This window comes from Pempheris klunzingeri, chromosome 3 (genome assembly GCF_042242105.1).
Source record: "Pempheris klunzingeri isolate RE-2024b chromosome 3, fPemKlu1.hap1, whole genome shotgun sequence".
In the NCBI taxonomy this organism is placed as follows: Eukaryota; Metazoa; Chordata; class Actinopteri; order Acropomatiformes; family Pempheridae; genus Pempheris; species Pempheris klunzingeri.
In genome coordinates, this window is record NC_092014.1 from 3,109,283 (window position 1) to 3,136,969 (window position 27,687).

Sequence of the window (27,687 nt, forward strand, 5' to 3'; positions counted from 1 at the left end):
GAACGTTGGCTTCACCACACTTGATTTCACTCTGATTTACTGTTCTCAGAAATGAATCTGTTCCTTATTATGATTGGCAATATCCTGTAGCATAATGAGGAAGATCTCCACACGCAACATGTACATTATAAAAAGGTGGGCGTCGCGGACACAAAGACACTCGAGACAGACAGTTTCAGAACCGCGATAAAGGCCGCAGGTACGTTTTTAACTAATAAAAAGGCATTTTATTTTGGAGGTCTTTGGAGGACTACAAAAAGACAGCCATGGAGGACAGAGCTGGAGCATTTCAGTTTGGTTTTCTATTAATCTGCAGACTTATTTCTTGCTTAATTCATTTTAAAATGAATTTTAAAAACAGCAAACACAAGTTTCCTTAAGAGTCAAAGATGACGGCTTTATCAAACTGCTTCTTTTGGTCCGTCGAGTAGTTAAAAACTCCAAAATATTCCATTTATCATTATAGAAGACAAATGTTGACATTTGAGGAGCTCCAGTGATTTTTACTTTTACTTTATCTGGTTATTTAAGAAAGTTTCTCGTTTTTCCATCTGAATGAAACCAAGTGAAGATGAAGAAACCGAGTGGGATTACGTTACATTCTGCAGTTAATCTGATAGTTAGACCAGTTTCATCTAAATCCTCAGACAGCACCGCACCCTGCTCACCGACTTCAACAACAAACTTTTCAGCCTCTTAAGTGGTTTTCAAGACTCATACATTTCTCTTGAAGACGCTCCAACACTCAAAAATAATAATTAAAAGCTTCCCATTCGCATCGGATGCACCGGGAAGTTCCCAGGGGAGGAAAAACTGCAAAACACTGGCACAATAAAATACAGTAAAAACATCAAAGACACAGCTTTACATTAAGGAGATTAAAAATAGGAAGAATGACAACAACGGCCTTTTTAGGAATTCAGCTGCTGCTCTCTTCTCCTGACACTCAAAACTAGTTGTTCTCTTAAAGCTGTCACGAGCCGCTTCTTCAACAACGCCAACGAGTTAAAAAAAAGGGGCCAGTTTCTGGAATATCTGACTAGTTTTTCGTCGAACAGCCGGCACAAACAAGATGAAATAGTTGACTCCTCAGACGCTAATTCAGGCTCGGAGCATGACAGAAGCAGGTGTGTGACCAGAGCGCCGTTTACATAAATGTGTGTTTTTGAACGTCGCTGGAGGAGAGAGAGCAGTGGACTCTCTTTTCAGGATAAATAAGGGTTCGCACACACACACACACACACACACACACACACACACACACACACACACACACCTTCTGTCGACATTCGCTTAGTGCCAGTGGTGTATTTTGCTTTTCCACAGATTGCAGTCAAACCCCCCTCCCCACACACACACACACACACACCCCAAAGAGAGCAGCCCTCCTCCCACAGGGCTCCTGGTTGGCATGGATCGCCCCCCGAGATAGCTCCACACACACATACTTCCACACACACATACACACACACACACACACACAGCATGCATGTGTAATGAAGAGGGGACGCAGAGATTTACAGTGTTGGCACCCGGTCCAGTCGAATGGGTGGATCGCTGCCACTCTCCCAACCAGCTCCCGGTAAATGTGCCATGTTTTGTTTTCCTTTTCAAAAAGCCCATGAAAAGAATTAGCACGATGAGAAAGCAGCAGGCAGATCTCTCAGGGCGTCCATCTGCCCATTACTGTAATAAAAGACGTCCACTCAGGGAGGGAGGGAGGAGAGGGAGGGGAGGGAGGTGTGGTGGACGGGTGGAGGGATTTTGTTGACTTGATAAGACGAGGATTTGACTTTTAAGTACAGTCGTTATTCGAGAGAGGGGACTAGATAGATAGATAGATAGATAGATAGATAGATAGATAGATAGATAGATAGATAGATAGATAGATATGCACATGCAGCATGATTTAACTGTGAAATATAGGGAGGACTTGCTGTCATTACACACACACACACTCTCTCTCTCTCTCTCTCTCTCTCTCTCTCTCTCTCTCTCTCTCTCTGCCCACGCTGTCGAAGCCTCTTGCAAAGCCAGCACGGTTCGTCTTCAGCTCACTCATTAATCAGCAGGAAACAAAGGGAAACAAACCCGCATGCCACGCAGCTCGAGGGACCAACATGGCCGATCACGTGACAGCGACGGCCACATGCAGGTGGCAAAGACGTGCGAATTACAGAGCTGAAGCAATCAGTCGCCTCATCGTGCGGCAGACGGACAGAGTACTGAAACGTTTCAGATTATCAAACCTCCAAACTTCTCCGAGATTTTGCTGGTTTCGGGACATTTGGTGACAACAACTGGGCTCCTAGAAACTCATTTCTGACCATTTTCTGACATCTTATAGATGAAAACAAGTAAAGAATCTTCAGATGAATCAATAATCTTAAACAGTGGAACCAAACAGATGGAAATGTATGTTTTTAAACCGTCTTATCGCCCCAAACCTGTTTGATATGAGGCTGCCGGTCACCGGGGACCCCCCCACCCCCACGGAGAGCTACATAAACACTGTTTCAGGAGCTTGTTTAGCTCAACCAGTGGCATCAGCGCTGTGTTAGGAGAAGCTCTGCTGTGTGAGAGGTGTTGGAAGTAAAAAAGCAATCTGCCACAGAGAGTCACACCTCTCTCTCTCTCTCTCTCTCTCCCTCTCTCTCTCCCCCCCCTCTCTCCCTCACAGTCTGTCTCTCTCCAGCACTGCCACAACCTTTCAGCAATCAAATTACCAGCACTCTCTTACCCAGAATGTGTGCCAAAGGAATCAGCAGTTGGGCTGTAATTGCTACCAACTAATAATGTTAACCTTTCTATGGCATATAGGCCCCACTTTATTATCAGGGAAGCACAGGGCAAGAGGATGAAGCTGGCGGTGTCGACAAGCTGCATCCCTTCACATCACCATGAACTGTAATAAACTGTGAGACCTCCACCTTCTTTTTTTACCCGGCCTTCTTCGGTCTCTGCTACGACGGTTATTTTGTCTTTTATAAAGACACTGTTTGGTAAAGGTGTGACTCACGGCACGGTGCATGCCATCACACATTTACATGCATGAATCAGATATCAAAACTCAAAAGGAGAGTTTGATTCCTTTAAGTTGTTTTTCAGGCAATAACATGCCAAACAGCCACTAGGATGTGCAGCTTTTCTTTTCAGATTCAGTATATTTGGACTCCTGTTGAGACATTTTTCACTAATTCATAACATCTTACTGTCCAAATGATTCATGCATTCATGGAGAGAGCAGTTGTTACTTGCTGCCCAATTGGTATCTGCCATTTCACAAAAATGCCATAACTCTGGACTCCCCGAAACTAAACTCAGTTAAGAGGCAAAACTGAGTGCAACTGCAACACTTCATCATTTCAAAGGGCTGTTCAAAGCACTTTAGGACGCTAATTCTTCTGCCGATCAGAAGGCAAACATGTCGCATGACGTTCCGGGGTTTTTTCCTCGCCGCTTTCAGATCTGATCAGCCCTCAAATACACAAACACGTCAGAGTTCAATGTGAGCGCTGATAACTGCTGCTGCGCTCGGCCCTAAAACTCGTCACGCATAGCAAACCAATGAGCATTAACAGCCTGGAATGAAGAAATATGCCGAACTAACACACGGCCTGTATCCACACACACACACACACACACACAGAGCTAAAGCAAGCTGTAATATCCAACTGTGAGTTCATTATTCTGCTTTGTGGTATTTGTATCCCCTGTGGCATCATTGTGATATTACTAGATGGATTCAAGGTGCATAACAGTGAGCTTCCAGTGTGTTTATCATGCTCACGGTATCTCTGTCGACTTTGCTATCATTACAGTATTCCTGTTGGAGCTCACAGGCTGCTCAGATATCTGAATAACAATCTTTGGGCGTTTGTTATGATGTGTGCATGCAGCTCTCTCTCTCTCTTTAAAGAGGTGGTAACTGAGACCCCTCCAAAATGTGTGACACTTTTAGGGAGGAGCCATCACATCATCCTCTGCTGCTTTTAACTCAAACCCAGTGACCCACTAAATCATTAAAACAGCACTAATGAGACCATAAATGTGGGCGAAAGCGGGACACAAAGCAGGCAGAGCCGAAAAATAGGTTAAAGCTCACTTTGAGTGAGTGAAAACATATTTTTGGGAAACGGAAAACCCCCCCAAAACAAATGCTAGCAGTGATTTAACAGGAAGGAGGGGTGGGGAAGCCTTTTGTGGCCTTTTTGTTTACACTGCTGGTTGTGATTCCTTATGGCTTTATGCTGATCACACCAACTGGAGGTCAGAGATTACCCAGCCCTCTAATTCAACACTGCATCGCCTCATTAGAAGGTTTTCTTACTAAAAAGCCCCGCTAGCCCACTCGGAATCAGGCCATGTGAGTTATTATAAAGCGGTCGGGTGGGTAAGTAGGTGACAGGTCAACGCTCAACATCTGGATGCTGAAGTGCATCCAAAAACAAGTGGAGCCGCAACACCCCGACAGTAGTGCTGCTGCTGCTGCTGCTGCTGCTGCTGCTGCTGCTGCTGGTGGTGGTGCTGCTGCTGCTGCTGCTGCTGCTGCTGCTGGTGGTGGTGGTGGTGCTTTACACCGCCGATAAAAGCAAGATTACGCACCGGCCTGAGAGCCGAGGAGACCCGGAGAGGTTCAGAGGCGAAGAGTGGATGATAATCTTGCCATAACATCGGGATAGGTCGATGTAACCGGATTAAACTGAGCTAATGAAATACACCAGAAATGGAGGACTGGGGGGTTGGTGGGTGGGTGGGTGGGTGGGAGGGGAGATGGGTGGGAGAGATGAAGCCTATGGATGAGAAAAACCAAAATAAAAGCCGACATGAACTAATTGTAAGAGCGAGGGAAGCTTAAACACGGATTTCTCAGCGGTTTTTCCAGCAAGACAAAGACTGACACCTGTCGTGGTCGCTGCTGTTATTTGTCCTCGCACTGTCAGTGTGTGTGTGTGTGTGTGTGTGTGTGTGTGTGTGTTGCTCGAACATAAACAATTTAAAACATATATGTATATATGCGCCGGACCGCAGAGTTTCCCTCCGCATCCAGGAAAGCCGTTTCAACAAGTACCAAACCGGTTTAGAGGCGAGCACCGAGGCTTTTCTCCCCGTCGACCCCCGCCTTTACCTCCCCCCTAAAATACAAAATTATTTCCACTGAGATTTCCCCCAATGCAGCAATGCGCGCTCCCAAAAGCCGATTTCCAGGGAAGTGGAGGGGGAGAAGGAGGAGGAAAGGAGGTGGGGAGGAGGAGGAAGAGGAGGAAGGAGGGGGGTCGTCATGTTTGGAGACTGCGAGCGCGCACTGCCCTCCCCCCCACCAAAAAACTAGAGCCGGCGGCGCGCACGCGGGCACGGGCCAGCCTATAGCGAGGATGGTGATTGGCTGAGGCGCAGCTCCATCTGCGCACGTGACATGCCCTGCTTACAATAAATAAACAGCTACGGGATAATATATGCTAGGCTATAAAAAAAATAAATAATAATAAAAAAAAAAACACCCCTGTAGTTGGAATAAATCAAAACTCCGCAGCCAAACACAACACAAACACAAAGTGTGCAGCGGACACAGCAGGAAACAGGTCCGGCAGCGGCTCCCAAACTTGGAGCTGAATGTTTGAGGATCTGTCCGGTGGGAGGCAGGCAGCGCCAGGCAACAGCCGTGCGTAACAGGGAAGAAAAATGACAGCTTAATGCGAGCCTATAGGTTTTCCAGTGGACATTGCAGCCACGGCTCTCTGCTCGCTCCAAAAAACAAAAAACCACCAAACAAACGCAAACACAGTTCCCGGCGCCCCCCGGCCGCCCGGACCACCCCACACACACGCGCACACACAATACCAAGAGAGCTTACCTACACAGTGAATGAGTTTGTGCCTCCAAGAGTCAAGTTCCTGCCGAAAGCCGCGCCTCTCTATCGTGCATTGCTGCCTTTTGCACAGACTCGCCATTTTCTATCGGCCCCTCCCGTGGGCGCGCACATACTGCTGGGTGCTTCCCTGCGCGCACGTCACCGGTGGTTTTTATTCTAGGGCTGGGTGGAGTGAGATATGAGGGGGACGGGGCTGCAGCATCCCCCTTTCTATAGCGCTCGTTTGTCCCACCCACCAAAAGCGCCCCCTCCTCCTCCTCCTCCTCCTCCTCCTCTTCCTCCTCCCCTCCATCCCTCCCAGCATCTCTGCCTAAGGATGTGCTGTCATTGGTCCTTTAACGGGATATTTGTCTGTTTTAATGCCGTAAAAGATACGGCACAAGGCGGCTGTGCTCCAAATTTACCATGACTCCAAGCTATGTGTGTCAAAGGGCGCGGGTGTGCCGGGGATTTAACATGCGCATAAAGACACTGCATTGTTTAAGTGAGCAGATATTGTATGTAACAGTGCAGCTCTCAGTGCAGGATTCAAGTGTCCTGCACTATAAAGGCATTTATACATTAATGCATGCTTAAGTTATGGCAATAAAAGAGCCAGCGGTTCTGTGAGGAAAAATCCTAATAATGTTCCTGCACAGTGACATCACTAATATCCAAGTAGACTAATATTCTTATTTAGCCAATTAAAGGATTACTACAAGGTCTCTGTAAAGGGATTGGGTTGTCTTTACTAAGTGGTCTTAATCAAATTAATAACACGCTCAACTATTCGGCTATTTCCACCCATTCATTGCGACATGAGTGTGTTTTCCATGGCTGGCATCTCTACAGAAACCTCTACAACTCAAACAGGGCCATTCAAAATCCCATGTCCAAGGCTGTCGCCGGGATTTTAGAAATACAAATCTCTTGAGTGCAAGTTCCCCCGCCAGCCAAAGGCATCATAGCACAGAAAATGCAATTATTCATTCCTTTTATACTTATGATTTCTGCAAGACCTAATTAAATGTTAATTAAATTAAGAAAGTCATCTATTCCTACGTAGAACTTACTGAAAATTGTCAGATTTGCACATAAAAGCAACCAAAATTCTCTGTATGGGAACAAATACCTGGCCAGTGAAGACGATTCTGATTCTAAACACATCATGGTTAACTGAAAAAAGGTTTATTTGACGTGAAATCAGTATTTATAAATTACAGACTTATGAGAATCAGTGTTAAAATACTAGAATGAGCCTGTGTAACTTCCCAGGGTTGATGATTATGGTCTCAGTGTCCTCCAGTTCAACTTCTGTTAAGTTATTTTATTGGCATATGCATTTTACAAGACACAATTGTTGGCAATGAAATATGTATAGACAAGGTCATAATAAAATCCCAGAGAGAAGCCAAGTGTTAGTTATGGTCCTGCTTGTGTCTAAATATGACTTTTTATTTCATTAATGGTTCTTTTTGTTTGGTACCAGCACACATAACACAGCATGCCGGACCCAAGCCGCTGTGCAGTGACCATCCATAGACTGGCTGCAGGATCTAAATACATACAACGATCAAAACTGAACAGGTCTGCAGCCTCTGCTTGAGCCTAAGGTACCTTGTTCTTTATCTGCTGTGTGATTTTTTTACTATTTCTTATAGCAGACAAACACTGGAAATAAATCCAGGACTTCATCGTTCTATTCCTGACAAAGTTTGATAGTGTTTGTTGTGTTTTATACACCCTTGTTGGCAAAAAAAAAAGATTTATTATAGTTTATTATTAGCTTTAGTCTATAATTTTAACATACTTTATTAAAAAGCAGCTTTATTAATTGAGCAGCTGTTATAATTGATAAAACAAGACTTATTAATAATCAAATGTGGCTTATTTTCTTCCTTTAGGTCACCTTGGTTCTTCTTCTTCTTCTTCTTCTTCTTTTTTTTTTTTTTTTTCTCTAGTCTTAGCTTTTTACTGAATTAAACCCTTATTGGCTTTGAATCCATATCACCTCATTTAAGAAGCCCTCACAGCCTCAGTGCAGCTATTTTAGCGCAGATGGGAGAACAATAAATCAAGTTCCATAAAACTCGCCAAAACGCGGGTCTAATCACCAAATTGAAACGTGAAATGACACACTATCATTAACGGGAACCTCGCTGCCGTTTTTACAATCCTACAGAGACGGTGGGCAGCACATAAAAAAAAAAAAAAGAAGGCAAGGGCAAACGCTTTAACGGAGGAGCACTCCGGCTAATTAAGTCGTTGAACCCGTTGCCCTCGACAAAGATGTCTCCCGCGGAGGGCTGGACAAGCGGGGGGGAGCAGCAGCCAATAGGAGGACGCCTTGCTCCGAGGTGGAGGAGCGGCGGCCAATCAGATCGCGGCGTCTTGGAGCGACGCCGAGGCACACCCGGAAGTGGCGATATTGTTGCTGAGAGGAGCAGAAATCCTCCAACTAGCCGCGTTGTTTTTCAGTGATGTAGAGACAAAGGACCGAGTTGCTCTTTAATAAAACAGGTAAAACGTTTATTTTCTACCTCCGCAGGACTTCTCTCCTCGCGCGTGCGTTGTGTGTGCGTGTGTTTGGGAGGCTGGCAGCGTCATGCCGGCAGGATGAAAGGGATTTGGGCGCCGTTACTGTGGCAACATTAGATGGAGGATGCACACTCCTCCTCCCGTCTAATCTGACAGCGCGCCTGATGGCATATGAGTAATTATTCAGCCTAACAAACGGGCCCTGGATGCTTCCTTTGTAACTCTGGAGTCCATTTGTGTTTTTGATGCTGCTGCGGTCGTCTTAAAGAGAAAAGAAAGCCCTCAGATGAGGATGCATTTGAGTAAAGCAAACAAAGAATATTTAGCACCTCAAAAAAACAACAAAAAAAGGCTTAAATTAATAAAAAAAAAAACACATCTGGTCTTTGCTGTCATGCCACTGCTGGATTACCACTAGGTCTTTTTAATGCACATGGCCAGTAAGGAGTATTTTAACAGCACATCAGCCAACTGGACTGTAATTTATGGTCAAAAGTATGTTAAAAAAAAAAAGTTCACATGCCAGGTGACCCACTGATATTTAGATTGCGTAAAGGGCAACACACACCCCGCGGCGTGTAACGTGCATCACAATAGCTGCACCATTGTTTTTCTGTGTAAGTTGGCATCTTTAGATTTGTCATCACGGGTCGCTGCGACAACTCGAATGTATGCACTGTCCTAGTTTTGCAGTTTTGGCCCGAATGAATCAACTCTGCAGAAGAGCAGCAGTGTTATCATATTCACATCATGGACTGGCATCATTCGTGCAGCTGTGCCTCGGACTTGATTGTGCCATGCAGGGTTGGGGAGTAGTTTGATAATTGATTAAGAATCCAGCTTCTCAAATATGTTCTGCTTTCTTTTAAATGACACTAAATTTAATCTCTTTGGATTTCACAGCTTAAACAGTTATTTAATTAATAGTTTAAGAAGTGACAGATTAATCTTTACTTGCTGGGAGCCCGGCCTTTTGCCCAACACCAGCGTTAGACCTCAGTAATGCTCTTGTGGCCGAATGGGAGCAATTTCCAGTTTGCAGCCAGGTTTCAAAATCACATGAAAAGCCTGGAACTAGAAAAAGTGGAGGCTGTTCCAGCAGTAGATTAATGCTGTAAAGTTGGGGTTTCCACCTACGTTTGGCCACACAGTGTGCCGTGCACGAGGCTGTGCAGTGAAAAGTCACTAAACTAAAGCAGGGTTGTAGCAGTTTCCGTTGCCGGCTGCATAATCTGGACATTATTTGTGCTGCAAACATGCCTCAGTGTTCAAAAACGGGCAATTAGCCCTTTAGCGCTTGGTTGAAAGGCACTAGATTTAATAATAATGTGTGTCAGGATGTCAGAGCTACGGGTGAGCAGCTTCCTGTCTTCATGATGATGGCTTCTGTGTGCCAGCAGGACCCATGACCCTGACACGAGGCTCCTTCAGCTACTCCAATGGCGAGGAGTACCACGGCGAATGGAAAGAAGGCAAGACTGACCTGCTCACTGGTTTATGTTTGCATGCACAGCAGAAATATTCACATTCTGCTCATTTTCACGTCCATTTTCGGATTCGGAGGTCCGACTAGAAGAGGTTTACATGGACTAATGTTCAATAAACACCTTATTTCTCTCTTAGCACACGTGGCTGCTGCAGCTGGTCTCAGTTTTAGAGGAGCTTTCACTGAAAGAGAGTCTGCAGACACGTCAGGGACACACATTTACCCTGAGAAGACATCGAAAAGTACATTTTACAGAATTTGGGACCTTTAAGATATTAATGCACATAAGGCAGCACCGGTGTAAACACCACACTTGTGTATCTTTCATGTCATATGTCAATAATGTAAGAAGTCAAATAAGCTCTGTCGCAGTAACACACGTGTGGAGTACTCACACTTTACAGACACCGACATGCGACATGAACACAGTTCAATGGCATTTCCTTACACGAGGTCGCATTGAGTACTTGCTCCTTTACAAGCTGGCGTTATTGTGGAGAGTCAAGTCTTCTCCTGTGTCCTGTTTGTTTGTTTGTTTGTTTACTCCCAGGCTGTAAAAAGACCAACAGCGACTTAAGCAATAAGCTTGAGTGTACAAGAAATTCTGATAATATTTAATTTAGGGAACAGTTCAATTAAGGTAGCGGCATCTAAAAGAAATTAGTATTGTAATTTATTGTTATTTAGTGCATGAAACTAATTAGAAATTGAGGAGAGGGGTCTCTTTCTTGTCAATGCATGCACTTAGATTTTTGTTGAGACACCGCTGGGTTTACTGATGGTCAATAATAGATAAATATGTAGAGCTGGAGCATGAACAGTGTGCTGAGTCTTGTTTTAAAACTATAAACCAGTTCAACATTGAAGAGGGACGTCGTCCAAGCACCCATGCCAAACTCTGTGATACTTGGCAGCGGTGTGGGCAGAGCTTTCCCCCCTTGTGCTCCCACTGGGTCTTCAGCACTGAGCATGAGTCTTTCACAGCTTTTTGGGTGGCAGACCTGCACGGCCCCATCTTACTCCTTTGGGGCGAACCCTACTTCGCCTCATGGGTACAAAGCTCAGCCACCAGGCACTCGCTCGCAAGCTCCCCATCCAAGTCTGAGTCCCAGATGAAGCCTCGGTCTCCCATATCTGGACGGGCTCACTCACTCTCAGAGCTTCCAGTCTACAGAGGACCTTGAGTCGCCCTTACGGCTAAAACTGCCCGGTGCCGTCTGTTGATCGCGCCCACTCTACTTCATGTTTTAAATCCCACCAGGAGCACCCCAGAAGCGGCTTGGCGCTCCGCTTCGCTGAAGATATTCGCCAGGTCTATTTTTGACAGAAGCCACGGCCTGACTGCGTCAACCGGCGCAGAACAGATGACGGAGGGGGGGGGGGGGGGGGGGGGGGGGGCAAATAAATGACAAAGACAATCCTGTTAATTTTTTAAATGAAATACCGTGAGCAGACTTTCAATTGTATATTCTGCCATCACATAATATTGGTGGCACCAGGCCAGACGTTAAGTGGTCAGAGGGGTTTTTTAACACCGTGGACAATGAGAGGTTTGTTTGGACGTGGACGTCTGTAGCTACAGCACAACAAAGTAGTAAATACATTTAAACCAGAAAAAATAAGAGTTTGCTTGTGTTTGAAACACAAAAATCATGTGAAAATGACCAAATGAAACATTTCTGAAACGCTCCTGGTGGGATTGAAGCCCGTGTGGAGAACAGAGCGACATAAACCAGGTCATTACAGGATTGGAGAAACAGTTGATTACCCCCCCCCAAAAAAAAATACACAATCATTGTTAAAACCTAATCCTAAACTAGCAGAGACATAGAAGTGTGTGACCACCAGCTAATTAATAATTAATAATCTTAATTGATTAATCTCTGCAGGAAAAACTGATTTACAGGTTGTGGTCATGCTCCAGATTTAGATAACACGGATGTAAACAATCTAGGTTTCAGACTTTTAAAACTTTTAAGAAAATCAGTTTTGTAAATGTTGTACAGGACAAACACACACACACACACACACACACACACACACACACACACACACACACACACACACACACACACACACTAAAAGCTTTGTAAACTCAATTGATAAGAAAAACAACCACCAGCAATGAAAAAACACATTACTTCCAGCTATGTGGACTTTCATTCTTACAACGAGGACACACAAAGAGATATGCTGATCCTCAGGTGAGCAGCTGTCAGGCTGTTCACACCACAAGTTTCTCTGCGCCGGTCAACGAGCGATTCAGCAGCTCTGCTCCGTTCTTATCACAGGTAGAGCTGGAGTTTATCAATACCTCAGGAGTTTATCGCGTTAAAGCACCCACCCCAGCGTCCTCTGTGTTTCTGCCTGTCTGCCTGCCTGTCTGCCTGCCTGCCTGCCTGCCTGCCTGTGTGTCTGTCTGCTCATCTCCCCTCACTCTCTGCTCAGCCACAACAGACAGAAAACACAATCACAAGCAGTGATACTAGACAACTTCTAATAAGTTTGGTGGTTGAGCTTTTGAAATTTGATCAAATTTGGGAAAAAAATCATGGGAAGTGAAACTCCAGGTGATCAGTGGAGCTACGGAGCAACACATTTCAGACTGAATCTCCACCTGTTAGGATAAAATAGGATGTGAGAGAACTTGTGCTAAAAGAAAGTTATCTCGAGCAGCTTTTAAGGAGCGACCAGAGGGACCTGAAGTCAGAACGGCTCAGAAGAAAAGTGGGTGTACTGTAAATGAGTCACAACAGCAAAAACGAGACGGCTCGTAAACGAACCTGCACTCGCACAGATTGCATTTAATAGGCAAAAACCAAGAAAAGGTGTCAAACTGAAGCCATAACTACAGGAAAATGTACACACACACACACACACACAGACCATCTGGTGCCAGTGAGCCTGCTGAGACAGGATATCACACTACCTAAACCAGTATTAGCAGTTTGACAAAAACACTTAGACAACCTTTAGGCCAAGGTTAAACAAAGAACAAAAGTTTGGCACCAAAGCAGGCGTGAGGCTGCGGGGAGAAACATATGGTCTCTGCACGGTTAGCGAAAAACTGTTAAACTGGTTTGGCTGTAACGCTCCGATATGCTCAGGTTTTACTGCACAGCAGTGTTTTTATTTTTCTAAGTGATGAAATTAGTCCACTAGTTCTTGTCACATTTAGTTTTATATATAAGTAGCGTCATTTGCAGATTCAGTTTGACCCCTTGTCATGGGACTCCACACACAGCTGTGGTTGAAAGATCTCTTTTTTTAATCATTAGAAACGGCATTTGGGTGGAAAAAGAAAGCTGCTCTGGTGTTTTTGAGCATGTTGTTTTTCAAAAAGTCTCAGAAAAAATGGAAATCTGACCACCTACAGTACCATGAGAGGGGGTCAAACTCCAGATCCCCTGATATGACTGAAAGCTGAAGTTCAGTCTCGACGCTGGAAACATTTATCTGTGGTCAATGTGATTTATTGCTCCGTCTTATCGCACAAACTCTAAAATTGTTTGGGAGTTCAGTCAATCAATCAGTCAGTCTTTATTTATATAGCAGCAATTCACAACAGCGTCTTCTCACAGTTACATTTACTGTTATTTAACTACTAACAGTCATTTTCTAATATGTTAGTTTTTATCAGAAAAGTCTGCTGTTCATGACTTTTTAATGAACTTTTTTTTACTTTATACAGTCCCACAGAGGGAATATATTTTGAAGCACTTCACAAACCTTTACCTGACACTGCTTCTGATGATTTTAACTCTACAAGTCATCTTAGACACTTCTGCCTTTGCTCTGTAACATATAATCATGTGTGAGTATTGTGTGTTGGGGGGGGGGTGTTGTCATGAACACAGATTGGTGTGTGTCGTGCTCCGTGTCTCGGCGTCCATGCATGCAAAGTCACTGTTTGCACACAAACATGTAGGTGTGTGTGTCGGACAGAGGGCTGCGGTGTCACATGAATAATTCAGCGGAGCGCTTGTTGGAGACAGACCCGGGGGCTATCAGGTTACAGGAAGTAGGGCGGGTACATCCACAGCAGCCGAGGCACAGCCAAAAGCCAATTACTATTGTACTTTGCCCATGTAGTCATTTAACATCTATGCATTACCGCTATTGATTGACATAAAAGCCGGACAAATTCAAGCTAAACCGTAATTAGCTGGAGACCGTGACCCGACACGAGATTGGAGAGAGGCGTTACAAAGGAGGTGAACGAGAGATTAGAGTCTGTCTGGAGGGATCAAATCCCGAAGAGACGCAGAGGAAATTACTGTCCCTTGCTGCTGCAGCAGCAGCGCACTGAAAATCTGTCCCTTCAGTAAAAAAGTCAACTGTTTCACGTCGCAGTGATCTTTAAAGCGCTTCCACCTTCGCCACTTGATTTCAGTATGTTCAGTAATACCATTCATAGTTTGATACGTGTTTGGTGCACGATGGAAGACGGTGCTCTTGGCGTTTGTGGCCAGAAGGCCGCGGCCTCTGTAGCACTCCGCAGATTGTTATATTCCAGCGGCCAGTCCATGAAATGTCTGCCTGGAGGCTCTCGCTCGCTTGTCAGGGCTCCCATAAGCTAAAGAGTTGAATTTTTAAGCTCCCGTTGGCCCTATTTTTTTTTTTTTGCCCATATACACTTAATCGAGGCCGCCTTGAGCACACACACACACACACACACACACACACACACACATCTGCACATATGGATGCAGGATGTTTCCGAGGAAGAAAAGACTTTGAAAATGGAATGCAGAGCTCCAGATTTAGTTTCGGCCAAATCTCTTCTCCAAATCTCCTGTGAAAACCCTGCTGAGATTAGGCAGACAGCAGCACTTTAAGCAGCCCTGACAGATGGACTGCCTAATTTACTTTGCCATTAGCTGGGAGCAAGGGACAACGCTCACTAGGCTCACCCTGGCCTCACCCCCTGCCAAGCCGCCTGCCTCCCCTCCTGTAAATCCCAATCCGCTGTTTGGGCCCCCCCCCACCACCACCACCAGATCTTCCTCACTTCTCTCCTCGCCACCAGCTTCATGCCACTTGGCAAGCTCACAGTAAATCCTATTCCTCGCTTACAGCTGCTGTGGGGAACTCAGGTCCTTCTCAACGCGTGTCCAACTGTGCCTCACATCCAGTTATTCTCCTAATTCCCGCTGGGCCTGCTAATAGAGGTTGGCAGGGAGAAATGCTCATTTCTTTCCCTCCCTGCCTCCTTCGGCTCCCATCCTCCTGATCCTGGAAATTTGTTGCCGAATTAAAAGGACAATTGAGTCTCACCTCCGTGGGAACATCAGAAGAGGTGAAAACTGAAACAGAGAAGCGTTTCTTTGGGTGTTTTCGCACCAATTATGAATTTCCCCAAACTGCTAACTCAAAATTCAGAGTTAAAATGATAATAATAAACTTCTTACATTATTATTTTTTTTTTTTTGAACGTGGTATCAATGCTGAGATTAAACCTCCAGCTTGTCTGAACCTTATCGAGTGTTTAACTTGTGTTCTTGCGTTTATTTTGCACACTCACGCCGACCAACACTCAAACTTATGCAACAGGGTGAGGCAGAGGTGGAAGGAAACACGCTTCCTGTTCACTCCTTGTTTTATTATCTTCATAAATATCTATTGGAACATTCTTCTATAGCAACACAGTCACACAAATTGGATCAGCCTGTGATTTCACTAACCGTACTAGTAAAGACTCTGAACTTGAATAGTTAGTTCAAGATCTGATGTGTGATTGAAGTGTTTTTTGGAGCATTGTATGTCCTTTAATTTACACCCAGCATCTCCTGTGGCCTTCAGAAGAACTGGTGGAGGTTCACGGTCATGTTTTGGCTTCGCCCCCGTTTGTTAGGGTTCCAGTTTAATCTCTTGTCCGAGGGATTCGTGCCAAAGAGTCGGCAGCTTCACTCAAAAAAGAATCACATAGATGAACTGAACACGTGGGTTACCTAACCTCAACAGTGCTTTTGAAATATGGATTGAACAAGACTTGTTTTGGGTTTTTAGTGTTTTGTTTGGCACTAGGTTTTCCTGTAAGAAATCTTCTCATTGTACAATTTCATCATGTATCCTTGACAAACAAAACATGTTCTGAAGCTTCATCATTCACAAACACACTGGAAGGTCTTAGAGGGCGAGCTAGACTCGTGTTTCACCAAGGTTTCATTTTTCCAGCTGACTTGAAGTACCTGACTCAGATGTGTGTGTGTGTTTGCCGCCGCAGGTCTGCGTCATGGCCTCGGTCAGCTGACCTTCAGCGACGGGACGTGCTACACCGGACAGTTTGAGAACGGCCTCTTCAATGGATGTGGGGTGCTGGTCTTCCCCGACGGCTCCAGGTCTGTGCTGCGCTCCCTTCCTGCCTGAACTTTGACCTTTTTCAACAGGAAAAATCACTTTTCTGAAAAACACTTTTGCTTTTTGTTAACTTTAGGGCTGCTAACTAATTATTTCCATTATCAGTTATATTTTTTTTGATGAAATATTGTAGAGCCAAGTAATAATTTAGCCTTTGAAATATCAAAAAATACATTCAGTTAACAATGATACTTGTCAAGGAAAGCAGAAAATATGAGGCTTTTTTTTGGCTATTTTTGCTTGAAAAATGACTGAAACTAATGATTTATTATCATAATAGTTATGGATTATTTTTCTGCTGGTCAGTTTATGAATTACTTGAGTAACTGTTTCACCTCTATGTAACTTAGTATGTTGGTTCTCCATCTTCATGCACTTATCATTAGTCTGAAACTGTTAATTATCGATTATTCTCTTGATTACTTTTCATGAATGATCAGTTAAAACACTAGACTGATGTCGGTATCGAAGGGATCGTTAGGATTTTTTTTGAAGTGGGGCTGTAAGAGGCACTTATCAATATTGACTACAGTATGTTGCGGTCGGCACAGAAACTAAGCAGCGTACTGCAGCAAAGCACAAAACATCAATAAAAAAGTCTACCTAAAAAAATCAAAATCATTTTAAGTGAACGCTACATTAAAAATATCTTCACCACTTTTACATACAGACAACCTTCTCTTTACTTGCTTTAAAGCCACCAGACTGCATTCATAAAAACATGAATTTTACTTTGCAGAAAAACGGGAGTTGCAAGTCTACCACTGTGTTTACTGGTTAGTTTGGATCTGAACTCATGTTAACTCATTGGTCATGGCAGTGGTTGCACAGCGAACCGTGAAAAATCTGCATTTGGGGAATTCCAGTGGCTAATATATAATAACATGGCCGCTGAAAACGAGCAATTAACTCTCCAGTCTCTTTTCAGATCAGTCTAAACTTTGCCATCTTGGTTTTTTTTGGAGCCAGAAATGACGTTTGCTTCTTCCTTTTTCTTTCCTTTTCACAAGGTTGCCCACCAAATATGAAAGGCATATTCTGCTTTATTGTTTATGTGACTCAAAATGGGACAATAACTTTCAAAATGAACATCACGCTGTACTGAAGAAGACTTGACAGTAGTGATGAAGACTATAAACTCATAAATCAATCGAGAAGTTCTGCACAGTCGGAGCCAGTTCTCATATTGGCTTCACTCTTCAGACCCAGAAGACACATCCACTCCTTCTGTGCAACCTCTAATTTCACCCAGTGACTCGGCGCTTAATGTTAATATTATTGTTCTATCGGCGTTATCAAGGATGAGGTGCTCGCTTGCCGTGCTTCAAGGCTGGGCTGGCGTTGTTGTCTCAGTATTTGACCGTCTAGCTTTTACTTTTCTTCCCTGAAATGATCCCTAAACGTCAAAGTATCTGTGTTACAGCCCGTCGGCCATCAGGCTGAGGTTGCTAGGTAAGGTTAGCGTGTGATAGCGAGACGCGTCCTGGCACAATGAGGGTAAAGAGCACTCATCTCACACCCACTGTTTTCCTATAGTGCGTTCATTTCTTAACCAGCAGATATCGCTGGTGAATTTCTTCCAACCATTTTATCTGTGTCTCCAACCGAGCCGCCTGACTCTAACTAAAAAACTTAAAACTACATTAAAGAAGTCGGTGGAAACGCTGTATAGTACAGGAAGGGGATTAAAGGTCGCAAAATCTAGTTTATCAGCCTCAGAAAAGTCATGAATGTTTGGGAGGAAACTCAGCAAACTGTAGCACAAAATTAGATCTGCCAACCTTCATACCACAAACCACATACAGATCTGTAGATAATTAAAAAGAATCTTCTAAATTTGAATGCCTTCATCGCCCGCATTTATTGAAAGTTCATTGCTGTGGATAATTCCAGAGCAGGCAGAAACATTCGATACTTTTCTTATCAGAAAGGAATTTAATTAAAGGATGTGGCTCTGTGACCCTAATACATATAAAACATATTTCCTCCCCAATTCAGACTATGTTACTTGAAATTGTTTCATCTCCTTGTCTTTAGTGGAGGTGAAATGTTCAAGTACAGCTGAGGATGTTTAAGAAACGTGAAGTGTAGCATGTTCACGGCCATCTGTGTTATCGCTAAATAGGTGATTATTCCTCAAGGGCTTTGGAAACTGTTTTCAAATGAATATTCAGCAGAAAATCTTTTGAGTATCAAATAGATTAAAACGGAGGCTCTGAAAAAGTTTGCTGCTTGCTCCCTTGCTGCATCTCGTCATCTTGAATTCACATCACCTTCAAAAGGGTTCAGACTAAGTGATATTTGGGAAAGCAGAATTTTTGAACTGCTGAGTTCTTTTTTTTTCTGGGCACTAAATCAACTTTTTTTTTTTTTTAGCGTTTGAACTTTTCGTTTATAGTATCAGTGTTTACACCACGGCAAAGACGGCCGCTAGCAGCCGGGCTTCTTTCAAAAAACAAGGAGCAACCAATTTGAACTAGAATCCCTGATCTCAATGCTTTGATAAAAGCAGAGTAAAAACTTCCTGTAGTATTAATAAGCAGGCAGTTTGTGTTACTTACTGATCAAGAACCTAAAGTCCTAGAGTTGTCGCTATAGAGTGACATCAAACTGGCAGGATAGTGGAGATGACTACGGTGTCCCTGGGCGTATTAGCAAGAGCAAGAGGCATCGCTTAGTTTGTATTAAAGACAGGGTCTGCAACATGGGAGAAACTAGCAAGAGCAGCTACAGTTTGAAGGTATCCAACTGAAAATATCCCCGGAAAACCATCCACCATCTCTCGTTCACTCTGTACTCAACCACTACCAAACAAACGCAACTTCACCTTTAGCCATCTAATCATCATTTCATGTGGGCCGAATGAAACGACTGTAAGTGAGGCTTAAAGGGAACCAGTCTAAACACTGATGGTGTCATTTTTCTGTAACACTGATTTCATCATAGTGTTAAGTTAAAGCAAAAACGTTATAAAATAATGATCCATTATTACTCATTAATCTCATTGTTCCTGGCTACATGTTCTGCTCTGTGGCAGCTCAGCATCCTCCCATTTTGCAGCTGTTCGACACTAAAGTGACAGAGCACTGTATTCATGCTGTGTGTGTGTGTGAAAAAAGGTTCACAGTGCTTTAGCTCAGCTGTTAGATTCATGGTGTACTGTATCACAGGTGAGCTTATTGTGCTGCAGCACATACTGTAGACCTATTATTATAATTGTATGAAATCTTGAGTTAGTTATGTTGTCATTTCCAGACTCTCCTTCACTGCACTGATAGGGTCAAGTCTAATTCACCGTTTCTGAACTGTAAATCTTTTTGCAGGTATGAAGGTGAATTCGTGCAGGGCAAATTTCAAGGCGCCGGCGTCTTCGCTCGCTTTGATGGGATGAGGTTTGAGGGCGAGTTTAAAAGTGGATGTGTGGACGGCTACGGTAAGACTTCTGCACTCAGCTCACTTTCCTAACAAAGGTACAAATGCACCTCAGTGTTCGTGTTTTCAAGATGCTCTACGCTGTTGTTATAGTAATAGTAGCTCTGATATCTCAGGTATCGTCTGTCTGGAGATCAAAAAGCTGAATCCGAAAACTGAAAACTCAGCAATACCTTTTTGATAATATTAAAAGTGGAAAGTGGTAATTGTCTGAAGCCCTCTGTACGTCTGCACTCGGAGTCTATCGAGATAATCAACACCTTTTTTTTTTTTTTTCGAAGCCTGCTGGGTGGCCTGGGGTGGAGCGATGTGTTACTGTGACAACGAGATAATTTTTGTGCTTGTAAAAATAGAGGTGGGAAATAAAGATTCCTTAATATTCCTGCGGTCTAACAGGCCAAGGCACGGCTTCATCACAACTTGTTAAACATTAACTTGAGTTCAGGTAAGGGTTAACCCTTCACCCACTGTGTGACCTGAAGCAGGTGACAAGATTAAGATGATGACACACAAATGAGGTTTTGAGTTAAAGTCTCAGCTTAGTAACATTTTGTGTCCCTTTTTGGTGAAAAACTGCTCATCAGTTTGTCCCAAGCAGACAAAACAAACACCAGGAGGCAGAAACAGGAGTGAAAACTGAAGAACGTGGATGCTAAACATGCAATTTGTTCCAAGAAAACTCGTTAAGAAAAAAAAAGGTTAAATGAAGACGTGTGTAACTACGTTTTTTTTTTTATTAATAATCTTTTGATTATTTATAAATCACTCCCTGACGGTTTGCTCAGGTTAGTATTCTGTCTACTCCTGCAGCTTCAGATGGGATTTCTTAAACCCTTTCTCTTAAAAAAGATTATATAAGATTATAAAATATAGATTATAAGATTATATATGTATGCTTTATGTTACAGTTCCTGGCCCTAGAGTAGAGTGTAGCTCAGGCCACATATTTCTGTCTCAAGTAACCGAGTTCAGACATAAAAAAAAAACTGAATGCCTGTCGGGTTTGGGCTGGAAGGCAGGGTTTGTGTGCCAGGCAGCAGGAGCATCATTTGGAAAAAATGTTACCAGTGAACACGTGGGTACATGCGGCTCCTGTTTGCTTTGATAAAATATGTAACAAGGAGTTTGTCTGGTCCAGGAGTGCTGACATTCTCGGACGGAGGCCCTGGTGGCGGCGGCGGCGGCGGCGGCGGCAGCAGCCATGAGGGCCTGTTTGAGACCAACCAGCTAATGAGGAGGGAGAACAGCCAGGCAGCCGTGCAGAGAGCGCAGACAGCAGCCGCCAAGGCCCGAGCTCTAGCCATGTGACCCGGACTACATCACCCACAGTGCCCCGCTACCAGGATCATCCTCCTCCCATTGTCCTCTGCTTGGTTTGAACAGCTGCTTGTGTTATTTATAACGAGATTCGATTCCGTCTTATGTTATTTCTCATACCTGTGACCTGCAGTATTCTCTGGATATATATATTATTATGTATATAATCCTTTGCATTCGAATAGAAAGCCACTGATTCAGGATCAGCCGAGCCAAACACAGATAAACTGTTCAGTCAACACACTGGTGCTAAATCTGCTTCAGGCTCAGCTAACCTTACAGAACTCTGGATTCAAAAGTGCATACGGACGTTCTCCAGTAAACACTGATTTAGTGCCATGCAAAGTCCAGACATCTGGGTTTTAACTGGGCTGAATTTGTTTTGCAGAGACTCCAAGTATATCAAATCCCATCGACTCTTATTAGGTTCAGTTTTCAGCATTTGTAAGTAATTAAAATTCTAAACAACTAAAACTCAAAGAATGGATTTAGAGATGTAATTATCTTTTCTTGCCTTGGAGGGAAGAACTTTTTTAGCTGCAGCCTAATTAAATGTTTACAACCTGAAAATGAGATGAGCTGCAGAGAACGTTGATTAAATGTGTCTAAAACCCGGTAGCTTACTTACTTTCCCACACTTTGTCATTAACGAGTTACCTTATGGAGGTCCCCGCCAAAATAAAACTAAACAGCTAACAACTTTTGATTGCTATTTAGATAATAAGCACAAAAGTTGAGAAGACTCTGACTCCTGGAACCGAAGCGATGAGATCTGTGAGGGAGACGACCACCACAGCCTGCAGGACTTCATTGTCTAACAAAGCTTTGAGGGAGTGCAGAGAGCGTATTAACGTTAAACACAGAATACAGAATAACTTTTAATTAGTCAAGACTCATATAATTGGCTGCTGGTGATGTTATATCATTTTAACCTTTGAAATCTGAATTATTTGCATTATTTGCTCTTGGTTAATAAAAAATGACCAAGGTCAGAAAAAGGTTGGATCCGTTAGCGTTAGAGTTTAGTGAATCTGGCATTGTGAACCATGTATCTAACCATTTACATTACAGATATCTAAGATGTTGTTAGGACTAAATAATACTCTAAATAATGTTAAAACAATTATTATGTGTAACCAAGATGCATATAAAACTTTATTTTACATGTCAGACATTTAGCCAATCATTTCCAGGGCAGTCGTACAGAAAAATATGTGCTAATTACCTTCAATTAATTAATCAATTAACTAGTGTCTCAGGTCAGAGGGCGTCGTATCTATCTATATAATTAGTCCTGAGCATCTAAAAATGTAAGAATCTGTCTACAGAAAAAGGCATAACATTTGATATATAGGGCAAATTTATATGAAAGTTTCTTCATCAGCCAAATTCGGTCCAGTTTTAACCTGAAGATGTATTTTAACTATCAGATTGCTAAATCAGTGCGTACTGGGTTTCCTGTATTGCTGTTAAAAGACTGGAAGTTAGTGAAACATCCGCGTGGTGTAGAGGTAAAATGTAAGCAGTATTTTTTCTTGTTGTTTTCTTTCACTCAGTGCCGTTACAGCTCAGTCTGATGACAGATCAGCGGAAACATCTCCCTCAGTGCCAACCACACAGTGCCAAACAGGCTCCAGCTGACCCAGAATCAGTGGAATTTAGTGGTATAAGGGGGTGGGGATGAAGAAATGGAAGTGCTGGCAGTGTTGCAGGCTGCAGTAAAGAGTGCAATTTCTGTTTTTGGAGGTGCAATTTTTTTTATAATAATGTGCAATTGCTGCCTGAGAGCAAGATTCCCCTTCCAGCAGGTGGTACAATCAGAGACGAGAGGCCGGCTGCTTTTGTTTGTGGAAGAGGCTTTGTGGAGGCTGGCTATCTAATGAGTCTCTGAACTCGAAGGGTTTCATTCCACAAATACATGCAAAGGAAGTAATTGTGGTGACATTTGATATTTTTAAAAACAAGTCTGTGGGTCATTTGTCACTTTTATCTCCAAATTAAGTCTTAAAGTTATTTGAAATGGGTGTTTTTTTTGTGTGTATTTGTGTTTTTGAAACGAAACTCATTCCTTCACTTGGTGCACTTTTTGCCTGGGAAGCAAAACCACTCTGGTCTGCTTTATATGCAGCTTGTTGTTTTTTTATTATTATTATTATTATTATTATTCCTTTCACATCACGGTGGATGATGTCTCTATCAGTGTTTAGTGTTTGTATATAAACCACCCAAAAAAAAAAAATCCCTTCATCCCTCTCAGAAGAGAAAAGAAGAAAAAATAAAAGAAGAAGGGTGGAAGCATCACCATTGTGAGCTTAACAAAGCTGGTGATAAGCTCTAACTAACACATATTTCATGCGTACGTCGTGCCTGCTGGGAATCAGCGTCTATCTGTGTAATGAGAGTGGTGTGTAGACGTGCCACGTGTGTGTGTGTGTGTGCGTGTGTGTGTGTGCGTGTGTGTGTGTGTAGTCGTACTGTGGGTTGGTAGGTGGGTGGGGTATTAAATGGGAAATTGAGTTAATTGTCGGTTATGTGATTTGCCTCCGAGTGCCATTAATTTAGGATGTGGTTTGGGGGGCTGACGTCTTCCCCACTGACCAATTTGACAGCGACATCGAAAACAGTCGCACTGATGGAGGCATCTCACACCTTTTAATTGGCTCTGGGATTCGAACTGAATGTTGCCTTTAGCTGAGGTGGTGTTCAGTCCTGGGGAGGGAGGGGTAAGGGGGTTGTGATATGCACTTCAATGATCCGTCAGTCTTGGACACTGTGTTATTACCGGGGAGAAACCTCGTGACTTTGTGTGTTTTCGTGATTGTGTGTGTTTGTTTTTGATCCCATGTTCCTTCACGGTATGAAAAAAAAAAAAAAAATGTATATAGGGATCCTGAAACCCTTTAAAACGCACCTTAAAATCTCAACTTGAAAAGTTGCCGTTTGACATTAACGTAAAAAGGTTTTTTCGCTGTCTGCACTCTGAGTTCACGTTTCACTGTGACGAGTCTCCATGATGATGGAGGGTCGAAATCCACCCTAAAGCAGAATTCACAAATCTCCTCAGACAGTCAAAATCAAACAAGAACCCACAAGAGCTGAGAATTTCTCATTCAACTTAATATCTCTGGGAAATCTGTTAAGCAAGGGACCCTTTATCAGCTTCATCAGCTCCCCTCACTAGAATAAGAGAATGGTTGAATGCCCTGTATGCAGTGGAAAGCGTCTTTTTTCTTTTCCTGGATGTCGACAAAGTTTCCGCCTCGGAGAAAAAACAAACTTACTTGGTAGTAAAAACTCATCCTCAGCTCATCCAATGTAATTGTTAGCATAAAGAAACAGAAAATATGCGTCTTTGCTTTGCTTTGCAGAGATTAGAGTGACGATAACTCGTTGTTTGCAGAATAAAGACGAACAGACGTCAGGCTTAGCTTAGCATAAAGACTGGAAGCAGGGGAAAAACAGCTAACCTGACTGTGTCCAAAGCCAAAAGAAGTCCAGCCAGCTGTTTCCAGCCTTTATGCTAAGCTAAGATAAGCTACTGTAAAAAAAAAAAACTATTCCTTTAAGGGAACAGTCTGGTATTTTGTTTTTCTTGTTTATTGTTTTATTATTTCTGATTTATTCTGATGAAAAGATGGATATCATTTTTAGCCTGAGCTATGAGCTATGCTAGCAGTTTCCTTCTGTTTCCAGCCTTTATGCTAAGCTAAGATAAGCTACTGTAAAAAAAAAACAACTATTCCTTTAAGGGAACAGTCTGGTATTTTCTTTTTCTTGTTTATTGTTTTATTATTTCTGATTTATTCTGATGAAAAGATGGATATCATTTTTAGCCTGAGCTATGAGCTATGCTAGCACTTTCCTTCTGTTTCCAGCCTTTGTGCTAAGCTAAAAAGCTATTTGACTCCGGGCGACACAACACTAAGGTGTCCTCCTGAAATGTCAGACTGCCCCTTTAAGGAAATGGATAGTACCTGCAAACTTGTTTGGCTCCTATTGGGATCATGAAATGTAAATATTCATGTTTTAGACGTGATTTCAAATAATCTGAGGAGACTTGATGCCTTTTTCTTAAAAAAAAACATGAATTTCTTTGGTCGTCATTGAGGCTATATGACTGTTTTCACAGTATACTGTTCATTTTAAAACCGGGACTTGTTTTCTTTCTCTAAACATCTTAAGTTGAATGTAAAATTGTTATTCTGTGTATTTCAAGAGGCGAAGTCTGAGTTTGTGTTGAGAAAAAAAAATTATTTGTGTCACTTATTTTACACGCATAGGAAGACTGAAGATGTAATCAGTGTGATTATTCTCAATAGATCCACAGTGTTCACCTCTCTCACACACACACACACACACACACACACACGAGCCTGTGCCGACCTGATGTACGGCACAAACAAAACCAGACCCTTTACCATTATCACCACTATAATGAGAAAATAGGGAAAGAGCATTCCACAGGCTCTGTAATTGTTCAACAAGTGAGCGACTGGAAATGGAAAAAAAAAAAAAAAAAAAACGACACAGAGGGAGTCTAACAAGTGCCTGAACAAAAACCTTCTTCTACTGTGCTTTGAATACTGCCTGACTGTTTTACTAACTTTTTTCTTAAGTGTCACTGTTTTTAAAGGCTATTCATCCTTTCTCTGCGTGGTGAATAAAAGTAGGAAAAGGCAGCGTGGGGGCTGGAGGACCAGCGTATATAACGACACGACCGACTCACCGCAGGCCTCTGCTTCCGTTTTTCAATCAGTTTTAGGCAGAACAGCATCTCGATGATAGAAAGTAAAACGCCACATGCAACTACGTTTACATTAAAGCCCTGAAAATCCAATTATTCGGGAAATATTTTGGTTTTCAGCAACAGAAATGAGATGGTTCAGGTCCCCACATTATCTAGCTCTCAATTATGACCAGTATTTTTTTTAAAACTTGTCTCTCATAAGTCCTCCCGCTGAATAATAGTGCTATACTACTATTAAAATACAGTTTAAGCGTCGTGGACTCTGATTGGCTGACAAAAAGCAGCTCAATTCAAATGAGGCGAACCTGGTGTGTGGAGGCTTTTCTAGCTTATCTGCCGATTGGATGGATTTCAGTAATTGTTGATCAAAACAGGACAAAGTCCACTGATGAACTGATGTGAGCCGATGTGTAAATCATTCCACATTCTCAAATGATAAATTGGTGATAACAAACAAAGCTGAGCGTGAGAGCTTGTTCCCGTTCTCCGGCCTAAAGAGCAAATACACCATCGTATTGTGCACAATCTCAGATTACTCTCCTAAATCAGAGCAAATCCACAACACAGTGCAGCCAATCTGGGATCAAAGGTCTGCTGGTTGAGTTTTCACAGCTTTTAAGGCTTCTCACGGTGCTCGGGAGTCATAAACGAGCTCCACGTGGACAATATTTTAGGGCTCTTATCAAAGTTAAGCCTGACGTGTGTTTCAAAACTTGAATTTGGCTTGAAACTGTGGATTTTTGGTGTAAAACAAACGCTGTTGAACATGCGGACGAGGCCCGACAACTGAACTTAAACTACCGAGGCCACAAACTCATCCCGTAAAAATATTCTGCTGAGTAAAATCTAGATAATGTGGGACCTTTAGAACAGACACCCTCTGATAACACACGCTGTATGTTTCACTCGGGGGGCTTCGTCCCCGTTTTGGCACCTTTAAACACCAAACAAGCATCTGAACACCGAGGCCCGTTACCGTCACAAAGCCATAATGTCACTTTTGTCGTTTTTTGATGAATCTGTTGCAAGATGATGATGTCACTAAAAAAAAAAAAGAAATAAATAAATAAAAATCGGCTTTGGAAATGGAAATGAATCCACAGTGGAACAATAAAGAAAATGCATGAAATCCAACCAGCTTACAAGCTTTTTCTCTTTTCTTTTTCCTTCTGTGTGTGTGTTTTTTTTTTGTTACTGAGGTGTGAGGGGCCGCTGGGAAGGCATGAAACACTGAAACCACTGAACAGTGAAAGGTACACACACTCACACACACTCACACACATATGGAGGGATTTTGAACTCTGATCACACATCTCAGCAGGTCTGGTGATTATTTGTGGAGCTCGGCTGTCAGAAACACCCCCCCTCTCCCCTCCTCTCCCCTCCTCTCTCTCTCTCTCTCTCTCTCTCTCTCTCTCTCCGTCCTCCCCTCCCCCCACCCACTCTCTGCTCTGCTGTCACTAAAATAGCTTTAAGGTGTGTTTAGGTTGGACTTTAACCCCTGCGCCTATTTCGTCTCCTTGGCAACCGTCCAGAGTTCCCTTAATTTGTATCATCTCAATCTCAAGTACTGCAGCAGTTTTGCCTATTTGCCCCTAATCATAGAGCCTGTTGCCATGGCAAAGTATTTAAATATGCTCTGCAGATCATCTTCACCTAACACACCAGAAGTGGCAGCTGTGTGAATGTGTGTTTGCATGTATTCTTTTGTTCCTTCACAAAAAAAAAAGAATCCTTTCCTCCCCTAACCTCATGGTTCATATCTGTCTCGCTTCTTTTTTTTTTTTTTTTTAATTCATTTTCCAAACATATGATTTCTCATCTCTCTACTCCCTGCTATTCTTTCCATCTAATTCCACAGGGAGGGATCTCCTATTTTTCTATTTCACGCCTTCCTTAAAGAGAGAAGGCTTTGTCTGTTATCTTATCAGTGAAGCTTCACGGCTCCCAAAAGCT

At 42.9% G+C, this 27,687-nt stretch overlaps 3 protein-coding genes across 3 annotated transcripts in view; 1 reads left to right on the plus strand and 2 right to left on the minus strand.

Annotated features, from left to right (window-relative positions):
• lcor (ligand dependent nuclear receptor corepressor) overlaps positions 1 to 5,969 on the minus strand; it is a 69,503-nt gene extending 63,534 nt beyond the window's left edge. Inside the window, exon 1 of the mRNA XM_070828508.1 lies at positions 5,855 to 5,969. Within this exon, the coding sequence (XP_070684609.1) occupies positions 5,855 to 5,951 (97 nt within the window). The 5' untranslated portion in view covers positions 5,952 to 5,969. The remainder of the gene's footprint in view (positions 1 to 5,854) is intronic.
• hoga1 (4-hydroxy-2-oxoglutarate aldolase 1) overlaps positions 1 to 27,687 on the minus strand; it is a 199,544-nt gene that overhangs the window by 146,528 nt on the left and 25,329 nt on the right. The gene's annotated exons all lie outside the window — the stretch shown is intronic.
• On the plus strand, positions 9,795 to 20,975 carry LOC139199419 (MORN repeat-containing protein 4-like). The gene is made up of 4 exons (XM_070828489.1): positions 9,795 to 9,861; positions 16,102 to 16,216; positions 19,559 to 19,668; positions 20,806 to 20,975. Exons 1-4 carry the CDS (start codon positions 9,795 to 9,797, stop codon positions 20,973 to 20,975), a joined length of 462 nt encoding a protein of 153 aa, XP_070684590.1.

What these genes read in the sequence shown, in the direction of transcription:
- LOC139199419 (XM_070828489.1), top strand. Translation starts at nt 9,795, where the DNA reads ATGACCCTGACACGAGGCTCCTTCAGCTACTCCAATGGCGAGGAGTAC. An exon ending in CCACGGCGAATGGAAAGAAG is followed by an intron (nt 9,862 to 16,101) that starts GCAAGACTGACC and finishes TTGCCGCCGCAG; the next exon opens with GTCTGCGTCATGGCCTCGGT. An exon ending in GTCTTCCCCGACGGCTCCAG is followed by an intron (nt 16,217 to 19,558) that starts GTCTGTGCTGCG and finishes ATCTTTTTGCAG; the next exon opens with GTATGAAGGTGAATTCGTGC.